A 10698-nucleotide genomic window follows, 5' to 3' on the forward strand; every position below is an offset into this window, starting at 1 on the left:
TTTGTGGGATTAAATTGAGCCAATAAATCTCACCTATGATGCTAGAAAGTATGGTAATATCAATAGAAGCCTATATTGTCCCCCAAAATAATACAATACAACTATATGGTTAGAAGAAAAAGCTTATAAAATAGTCTAGGATACAGCCAAAACCTAAATCTTGAAGGGTACTTTTGTCAAAAATGCTTCAAATTCACACAGCAAAAGTAAGACCAATTCGGTAATAAGAGCCAGAAAAGATTTAAAAAAAAAATATAGCCGTTGGACATGTGCCAACCAGCTGTCTTTAAACGGTCTTTAGATATCGCTATCTCATGACTCTCAACTGTCACTTTTGCCCCTCAAAGGAGCCGTTGGTTTTCTCTATTCCTTTCCTATTAAAAAAAAAAAAGGTTTAGGGCACGTTTAAAAATTTTGCTAGAAGTTTTGATATGATAATTTTGTATAGCTTGAGAAAAATAAAAATAGAAAATCCTCATCTCTCAAATAGATCTGGGTTTGTCAGGACGATCGGTTCCCCGACTCCCTCCTCATCGGTGATGCCAAGCAAGGTTGTTAAATGCGATGAGGCGAAGCGAGGCGTTGAGCATGTTATAAAGCGAGGCGTAAGCCTCGAGGCGTTGAAGCGTAAGCTTCATGATCAAAATAATAAAATATATAATATTAATAAAATAGCACTGGTAAATGGTTTTTTAATATAAATATACATATATGAGTTTGTTATATACATATATGAGTTTGTTTGATGGTTGATTTAGTAAATATAAGGTTTTTGAAGGACTTGAAAAATAAATAGCTCCCAATTTTTTTAAATTATAACCTTGAATTTGTTTCCATCAAAAACGGCATAAACAAAAAAAATATCTTAGTGATGCATATAAATATTTTTTTCTTGGACATATCAAATGCATACATGCAATAGAACTATCATGAAACTATAGTTTTTCAGCAATGCACTTTTGCGCACATCTCTTACTTATATACAGGTATATGTAAAATTAGGTTAGTTATACTAATGCAAGATTTTTAGTGGTTTACCACCACGCAATTAATCGGGAGCTATTAATGCTATTGAAACTCGCATCAAACATTTAGCTGAAATCATAGTGAGGGCAATCCAAACAGTGTTATATTTGAAATTATTTTAGATAATTATGTATTCAAAGCAATTTCAGAACGCTTCAGGTACTGAGGGTGTGCCTCAGTACCTTGAGTGTGCGCCTCGCCTGTGAGGCGTACGCTTCAAGTACTGAGGCGTACGCCTCTCACAACACTGATGCCAAGGCCCTTGGCCACTGCTGTGTCGTCTCGATGCACTTCCATCTCCTCGCCTTCCAGGTCGATTGCATCGTCTTCGATGACGATACCTCGTGCATCTCCCTCAAGGGCAAGGGCATCATCTCCAACCTGATGTGCTTCCTCCTCGTTGCCATGTCCTTCCAGACCTTCACCCAGATTCTCGTCTCCCCCCAAGAAACCCACCAGAAGCTTCTCCAAGATCTCTCACCACTATGAAAGATGACACTCTGGTGGTGGTGGTGGTTTTCTATCAAATTGTGTACTTTTTAAAAACACTCTCTTAGAAAAAAGTCTCTCTCATTTAGAAGGGTAAAAAAATTTGTGCAGATTTTTTTCATCTTGTATCACTTTTCCTACATCTTTCTCACTTTCAAACCTGTTGGCCATTTAAGGCTTGGACATTAAAAGTGAGTACAAAGGACACGCTAGAGTTAAAAAAAAACATCATTCTAAGAAAGTTTGGGGACAATTTCATCACAGGCAAAAACTTAAATCCACCTAATATGGTTTCTCTTTTGAAAGTGTAAATCCACCTTCATAGCCTTAGTGTTTAATGCAAGGTTGTAAGTATTGTATCATGGCCCGTATCGGTAAGGTTTAAAATAAGTTACATATTATATCATAAAAAATTATAATTTTTAATAAAAAAATTTAAATTTTTTAAAAAGTTTATGAAAAATTCAAAAATAGTAAAATTAAAAAATAAATTATAACATGTGAAACAATAAAGAATTGCACAAAATATAACAAAAAAATCGCATATGAAGCATTTATGTCTCTATGAATTGCATAAGACATTATCAAACATCAACTATCTCACAAGAACAATGCAAAATATAAAATATCTTGTAATTAAGAACATGTCACAAGACTTGTATTTTAATATTACATAAACAAAAAAATTATAACAATAGTTTTCATCGATTTTCTATCGGTTTTCACTCATTATTTAAGCACTTTATTGTCATGCTAGATCATTTGATGCTATCTTTGTTGGAAGAGTGTGGAGCTTGATTTCTATCTTGACATAAATATCTAATTTTTGTGAATCGATTTTCAAATCACTCTCATGAATCCTAGGGTGCCTGAATACCTATCTAATGACTTCTCAGGCCTTCAAGAGGTCTTTAAAACTCAAAACTGAAAAATTACGATTTGATTATTTTTTTAAGCATGTTGACTCTGTATCGTACATACACTCATATACGAACTTGTATCATATGATACATATAATACATCTACGATATGTACTCGTATCGCGATACATGTGCATATTATATCGATATTTTTATAGTAATGATACTTATCATACTGTATATACATACAACATTAGTTTAATGAAGTAAATGCATATAATTCTTATTGTTGTTTTTTTTGCTAAAGTTTTACCTTTCAACGGCTTATATTAACACTCAAAAAGACACTTATAAACCATTCAAACTCATTTCACTTCCCACTAAAAAAGAGAGGAAAATTTAAATGTCCTAGTACATTCTTGAAATGAATTACCTTCTATGTAATTCATGTGAGACCCATCTAAAATGGGTGTTCTTTATACACACACTGATTGGATGAAATGTTTATACTTATTTTACTTCGAAACCTAATTATATATAGTTTACAACTTTTAAATTTAAGTGGTAATAGCATGGATCAAATCATCACGCTATTCGGCTATTGTAAATTATGTAATCCTCTGTTTATTTTCATCAACAAAAGATCCCTAGACATAGGAAGAATACTAGCACCTTTCTAAACTTCCATGTGACAGTTCGGATGAGGAACAGAGGGGCTTCAATGGAATTTACAGAAAAGGAGTAGGTAAAAGCGTTTCCTATGTCAAAAAGGTGCGCAATGTCTTGTATATACTTAACCGAATTTTCGTTGTATCACATTATTTCATCTATGGGTCAACCCCATTATGAAGGTGGAATGGCAGGATTGATTAGATGAGAAGACGTCGTATACTTTTTAAAAGTACAACCAAACAAGTTGTATGGGTGTATTGAATTGAAGTATGTTTCTGATGATCTAGTGGAACTTCAATCTGATGAGCTGGAATAATTATGAAGGCTGCTTATATTGGAATACGTTAATACAATTTTCCACAAGACAAAAAATGCCAAAATCATCAGCTATATCAAACATTTCCACTCTGAATCTAATTGTCCTTAAGAATCCAAGTAAAGCAGGCAAGTCTGTTTCAGTTAAATTTTTCAGTACAATTATTAAACCTACTGCACCATTCTAATGAAAATAAAAGGTACATAGCAGCTCATTATGGCCATTTTTCTAATGCCAGAATCAGAAACTGATGGAGGAAAACAAATGGATGGGGGAAAAGGAAGAATTTAGAGAAGCATAGAGATCCTATCAGAAACTTATTTTTTGTTTAACAAAGCTAAAAGAAACAAAAAAAGGGCAGCTTATGATGTTTAATTTACAGAACCCTACCCCCAATTTGGCCTGCATAAATGGACAGTTAACAACTCACTGACTCTGGTCCACGTACTGTCCCCACCTGCTCTTCTTTCCAGGACTCCCCAATTAATTTTAAACGAAAAACCTCCTCTTTTTTCCCACTCCTATTATTTCTTCTCTTTTTGATAACTGTTCTCTATAAAACCAGTCTACCACCTTTGACAGGCTTCACTAGCCACAACCCATCTGTTGTTTTTCTCGCTTTTGAGAGAGAGAAGTGAGAAAGGAGTAGGAAGAATGGAGGGGAAGGAGGAAGATGTGAAACTTGGGGCAAACAAATTCTCAGAGAGGCAGCCTATTGGAACAGCAGCACAGGGAGGGGACAAGGACTACAAGGAGCCACCACCAGCACCACTCTTTGAACCAGAGGAGATCAAATCATGGTCCTTCTGGAGAGCTGGGATTGCGGAGTTCATGGCCACCTTCCTCTTCTTGTACATCACCATACTCACTGTTATGGGTGTCAGGAGGTCCAATGGGCTCTGTTCTTCAGTGGGTATTCAAGGGATTGCCTGGGCTTTTGGTGGTATGATCTTTGCCTTGGTCTACTGCACTGCAGGGATATCAGGTAACTCTCCTTTTATCCATCTCTGTTTTTCGTCTTCTATAACATTCTTTATTGCTGTTGCAAATATTTTGTTTTAAACTGTTTGATCTGTCTCATTTGTCAGTTCAATGTTCTCTCTCTCTCTCTCTCGCTCGCTCGCTCGCTCGCTTATATATATATATATATATATATATATATATATATATATATATATATATATATATATATATATATATATATATATATATATATATATATATATATATATATATATATTACTTGGTTAATATTTCTTAGTTGAATACGACAGATGACCATACGATCATAAATTCTGATCAAAGATGTTCATTTTTCAAAATGAGCCTGGTCTTTTCTGTTTTTGCTTCATTTTTTTTCGTAACATGTACATCCGTTTATCTGCTATCTTTGAGTGCTTGTGGTTAACCCTTGTTTATTTTGTTTATGTAGGTGGTCACATCAACCCTGCTGTGACTTTTGGGCTGCTGCTTGCCAGGAAGCTGTCCCTCACAAGGGCTCTCTTCTACATGATCATGCAGTGCGCTGGGGCAATCTGTGGCGCTGGGGTGGTGAGGGGCCTTGAGAAGCACCAGTACAAGCTGTTGGGTGGTGGTGCAAACTTTGTTAACCCTGGTTACACCAAGGGTGATGGTCTTGGGGCAGAGATCATTGGCACATTTGTTCTGGTCTACACTGTTTTCTCTGCTACTGATGCCAAGAGAAATGCCAGAGATTCTCATGTCCCAGTAAGCTTTTAATGTCTTGAAACCACCGAACACATTATTGAATTTTTGTATTTGTTTTGTAGCTCTTCTAGGGAAGAATTTGGGGGTGGGCTTGTGTGTTTGTGTGTGTGTTTGTTTTACTAAATGGGTCCTCTTTCTTTTATCTCCTTCTTCTCTTTTTTCCATTGTTTTTTGTTATTTTTCTAATTCGCTTACTGAAGGTTTTGTTGGTTACTTGTGTTCTTTCTCATCTTTTATTGTTAGTAGAAGGTAGAACCTGAAGGTTCATTAGACTTTACTAACAATAATTTTCTTATTTTATAGGACATTATTATCCTATACATTATTTTCTACTGGAACTTTCTTCTTCTTAACCTTTTATGGAGTTCCCGTTTGGTGGATATCATGTTCCATGGGTGTTGCTTATTTTACTTGGATGGGAAGTGGCAGCTGCCAAATCCTGGAATTGACAGCTACCACCTCTCTTTCTCATCTTTTATTGTTAGTGGAAGGTAGAACCTAAAGGTTCATTTGACTTTACTAACAATATTTTTGCTTATTTTATAGGACATTATTGTCCTATAAATTATTTTCTACTTGAACTTTCTTCTTCTTCTTAACATTTTATGGAGTTCCTGTTTGGTGGATATTATGTTCCATGGGTGTTGCTTATTTTACTTGGATGGGAAGTGGCAGCTGCCAAATTCTGAATTTGGTAGCTACCACCTCCTAGTGGTGGTAGCTGTCAATTCCATGCTTTAGTGTAAATACAATGTCACTTTCCATCCCAAATGCATTAACTCCCATCTCAGCTACCAGTTTCCAAACAGCCACCAGGTTGTAGTTTGACCAACATTAACTCTTATCCCAGTTCCTGGATTCCAAACAGGCTATATATTTTATTGAACTCTACAAACATGGCGTGTATTCTTTTGAACTTTATTCCTGTTTGGTTGCTATATTCTTTTTTGGAGCCCCTTGTTAAGCATCCCAAAGTCCCAAAAATTCCCTATGTTCACGTGACCCCCATGAATAGTGACTATATCTAAACAGATATAAAGTCCATATATCTGGATACAGTTACCAGAGTGTGATAGCAGTTAATGTCTTCAAGGCTCCTATATTTTCCTTGTACTTTGTTATTGTTCAAAACTTTGATGAATGTTTTGGGTTTCACTTGGTTTGACAGCTGTCTAGTAAATTTTTTTTTATAACCTTATCTTCTTATTTGCTAATATAAAAAAAGAGCAACCCACATTGAGTTTTATCTTGGAATATTACAGCAAAGGGCCCTAGACGCAATCTTCTTCAAAAATTGCCTTTAGATTTTTCATGTTTTTTTAATTTGTGAAGTGATATATTCGTTAATATTTTTATTTTGATTTGACTCATTTCTTTGACCTTTAGGTAAAAAACTTGTGGTCCCTAAATTTTTTGTTTTATTGCTTTAGTGTGGATGCTTTATTTTACTTTATTTCTTTTGCCGATTGACTGTTAGTGTTTACCTGGCACCAGCATCATATCTCTCCACATTAGTAATTACAGTAAACAACAGGCAACTGCTGGACTTATCGTTTAATTACATGCAACTACCTTACTTTCTGGTTATTGCCGGATCATTCAATTGATATGCTTTGGTCAAACCAGATAGCCACAAATGCTTATAACTTTTTAATCATTAGTCAAAGAACTCAGGGTAGGCTATTTGTTGTTAAAAGACAAAACTAATCATCTCATAGGCAGTTGAGGCAAATATAACTGCTTGGAAGTCATGTGTAGTAGATGATAGCTTTGTCAGCATTTTGTAATTCAAGTGTATTAACTAGTTTATAGGTAAGTTCGATACATGGAGTGTGCATCCTTTGCCATAAGATCCAAGCTGACAGGAAACTGTCCTCATGCAGTCTGGTTCCACTCATCCCCTATGTCATCCTCTTAAATCTTATGATGCAAGTTGTTTTGATCAAATCCGACCCTATAGATGGATTCAGCATGGTCCATTTAATAAGAATCAACCCTTGAATCTTATTTTTTCAACAAAAAAAGCTAGTTAATAGGCAACTATTGCCTGAACTTACATGATCTGCTGAATGGAAGTATAACCGTTTGCCTTTTTTGCGTGCCCGTTGCTTTATGATGCATAAATCTTATGCTTCCAACCACCCATGACACATTTCCATGATTTTTTTACGCAGATTTTAGCTCCCCTGCCTATTGGATTTGCAGTTTTCCTTGTTCACCTTGCCACCATTCCTATCACTGGAACTGGCATCAACCCTGCTAGAAGCCTTGGAGCTGCAATCATCTACAATCAAGAACATGCTTGGAAGGACCATGTAAGTAAAAGAAAAAAATGCACCAAGTTTTAGCATAATTCAAAAATAGACCTGCATTTAAAAAATATTCAAATTTATACCCAAGTTGTTTGGTTATGGTTAACAAGAAAAGCCACACATGAATTTCACACTAAATTTAGAGTAAAATTTCAAATGCAACTTTTAAAGATCTATTAATTAATCTTCTTTATGTTTAACTGGTTTGATGATCAGCGTAAGCATCTCAAGTAAATCAAGAAACCCTTTTAACCTTTGAACATTATTAAAAGTATTATTATTTGATTTCAACCAAGATGGCTGGTAGTAACCATGGCTTATTCTACAAAAGTGTGTTTTTTGATCTACACAAACAAAAGTTTGGTATCTATTTAAAAATTTACAGGGGCATTGAGTGCCTTTTTTAATTACTCTAAAAGCTTAGCGGCTATTTTGAAAATTTCTAATTGGGTAAAGGGTTAATGATCACTTGATCAGCAGCTAATGGGCCACAGTAAAAATGAGTCTTGTAATTAAACTTGGAATGATGATAATATACAAGCATAAAAACAAATCACTTCATTCTTTATACTCCATCATCATGAATTCATCAAATGAACAAGAGATAGGATGTTCATGCATGGTTCAGTGCATGTGCTGGTTCAGTGCATGTGAACATGACTGCAGTACCATGAAGGGATATGGTTCAGTGCATGTGCTGCTATGCATAAAGGATGAACCTACAATAATGACAGTATTTGCATATAATGATTAGAGTTAGGATGTTCATGCAAAGAAAAAAGGACTTCCATTTTTATGCTTCTCAGCTGTTTGCAGCAGCAGTACTAAAGTTGTTCCATCTGTTACAAGTAGATGAACGGCCACGGTATTGCTGCAGAAAAGGAATGACCCACACAGTGAATTATTGAGAAACCCCCCTGTCATCCATAATTCTTTTTACTTTATTCTTTATAGTCCATCATCATGAATTCATCACATGAACAAGAGATATTGCAGAACTGTGAACATGACCGCAGTACCATGAAGGGATAAGGTTCAGTGCATGTGCTGCTATGCATAAAGGATGAACCTAAAATAATGACAGTATTTGCATATAATGATTAGAGTTAGGATGTTCATGCAAAGAAAAAAGGACTTCCTTTTTTATGCTTCTCAGCTGTTTGCAGCAGCAGCAGTACTAAAGTCGTTCCATCTGTTACAAGTAGATGAACGGCCACGGTATTGCTGCAGAAAAAAAATGACCCACCCAGTAAATTATTGAGAAACCCCCCTGTCATCCATAATTCTTTTTAGTCTGACAATGCTTGGGATGACAATGTGCACATGCAACCTCTGTAAGCCCATCATGTGGACTGTCCCTCTCTAAAGTCGCAGACCCATATTTTGATGGGTGCCTGCTTTTTCATTCATCCGTGCCACACAAATATTGTCTTATGGCCATAATTCTGCAAGTACTAGGATGATGATGACGACACCATAATTATCATTACCATCATCAAGCTAGTGCCATTAGAGTATTCTGCTGTTGTGTAAATGAAAAATAAGCAATTGTTTGTGATGATAATGGATTATGATAAACTTTTAATGGAGATAATAAATAACTATGAGTTTGAAAAAAAAACAAGAAACAACTTAAATAATGAAAGCCAATGCTAGTTGCGGTAACCATGATACTGTTGGAAACTAGGGCTTGTATAAAACAATTTATGATGATATCGTTATTTACAAAAACCAATCTTTTTGTTGGCTAAAATAGAATGGAAATAGATAAATTTGCCATCAAGAAGCATTTATCAAAATGATTAACGAAAATTCTTTATTCTGGTGATGATTGTTTGGTTGCCTTTGGCTAAAATTGGTATTTATCCATTTTCAGTGGATCTTTTGGGTGGGCCCCTTCGTTGGAGCTGCTCTTGCTGCGCTGTACCACCAGATGATCATCAGAGCAATTCCATTCAAGGCCAGGGCCTAGGCCTACCTACATTTACTGATCCTACCAGCACTACTGACGGCCATGATGTGTAGTTCCTTTTTAATCTTGTCTTGGTTGTATGCATTTGGTGTGTGGTTTATTTAGTGTGGTGTTTCTCTAGTGGTGTGTAAATCGTATTATGTTAGTTACCGTCAGATGGGGATGATTTTTTCTTTTCTTCTCCTTCCTCTATCAAAGAAGAATTTGGATGCTTCTCTCTCTCTCTCTCTCTCTCTCTCTCTCTCTCTCTCTCTCTCTCTCTCTCAGTAGCACTATGTGTGAGCTAGCAGCACATGATGGGATTTAATCGAGGGCAGCCAATATCTGGATCGAATCAAGGCTCATGTCATGGATTGAGATTCCTGATAGTGTAACGCCATCGATTTGTAAACTCAAATTTTACAATACTTTTAAAAAAAAAAAAATCAATTGCAGAAACAAGAAATCAAGAATGTTGTAGTTACAATACCAAACACCATCTATTATAGTAAATTTTATAAAATTTAAAAATTATCATTCATTCGCATTGAATTAAATAAAGTTATCATGATGGTCCAGTTTCAAAACCAATAAACTAAACTCAGAGTCTTGCGAAACCCCAACCCCCATAGCATGTCAAAACATGGTTTAACCATAGTAGTCTAATTATACTTCATCACCTAAAAATGTTAAAATTAGAAGGGGTTAGACTCATCAAGCCTGAGTAAAAACACAATAAGAATGCATGCGTTCACAATATGCATAAACATAGATCTTTTAAAACACATGCAATACAATTCTACGTAACGTCATACTGTGTTTCAGGGAACAAATATAACAATCACCACAACAAAGCAGTGGATTAGCGCCGACCACATTCCATCGCTAATCGGCTTAGCGATGGATTAGCGACAACGAGGCAACGGAAAGCTTATGTCGCGAATTTTTTGACGCTAACTGGCGACGGAAGGTGCGACGGAATAACGAACGACGTATTTCGTCGCCAATCCGCCGGTACTAAACAGCGACCTCAGTTGGCGACGGATTTACATCTGTCGCTAAGCTGTCACTAGATTTATATGCATAGTGACGGAATAATCCATCGCTAATCCATTGCAAACACGAAAAAAAATAAAAAAAAATTATTTGAAAATTAAATATCGAGAACAGTACAGTTTATATTTCTTGTACAATTTATATTTTCTGTAAATAAAAACAAAGTACACATAAAATTTCATATAAAAAGAATCTATAACAATTAATCGTTCCACCTTAAAATTAACAAGTTTAATTATTTACAATTCAACAATTATAATTTCAAAAAAAAATAGAACTTCTTCAACA

At 35.5% G+C, this 10698-nt stretch overlaps 1 protein-coding gene across 1 annotated transcript; it reads left to right on the top strand.

Annotated features, from left to right (window-relative positions):
* Positions 1–3880: 3880 nt before the first annotated feature.
* LOC149845019 (putative aquaporin PIP1-2) lies at positions 3881–9590 on the top strand. Its single transcript, XM_089995450.1, has 4 exons — positions 3881–4348; positions 4796–5091; positions 7266–7406; positions 9280–9590. Exons 1-4 carry the CDS (start codon positions 4018–4020, stop codon positions 9373–9375), a joined length of 864 nt encoding a protein of 287 aa, XP_089851576.1. The 5' UTR covers positions 3881–4017; the 3' UTR covers positions 9376–9590.
* Positions 9591–10698: the final 1108 nt, after the last annotated feature.

The sequence above is a fragment of the Nuphar pumila genome, chromosome 2 (genome assembly GCF_984573655.1).
Source record: "Nuphar pumila chromosome 2, dmNupPumi1.hap1.1, whole genome shotgun sequence".
NCBI classification, from domain to species: Eukaryota; Viridiplantae; Streptophyta; class Magnoliopsida; order Nymphaeales; family Nymphaeaceae; genus Nuphar; species Nuphar pumila.

What these genes read in the sequence shown, in the direction of transcription:
- LOC149845019 (XM_089995450.1), top strand. Translation starts at nt 4,018, where the DNA reads ATGGAGGGGAAGGAGGAAGATGTGAAACTTGGGGCAAACAAATTCTCA. An exon ending in CCAGAGATTCTCATGTCCCA is followed by an intron (nt 5,092 to 7,265) that starts GTAAGCTTTTAA and finishes TTTTTTACGCAG; the next exon opens with ATTTTAGCTCCCCTGCCTAT. An exon ending in AACATGCTTGGAAGGACCAT is followed by an intron (nt 7,407 to 9,279) that starts GTAAGTAAAAGA and finishes ATCCATTTTCAG; the next exon opens with TGGATCTTTTGGGTGGGCCC.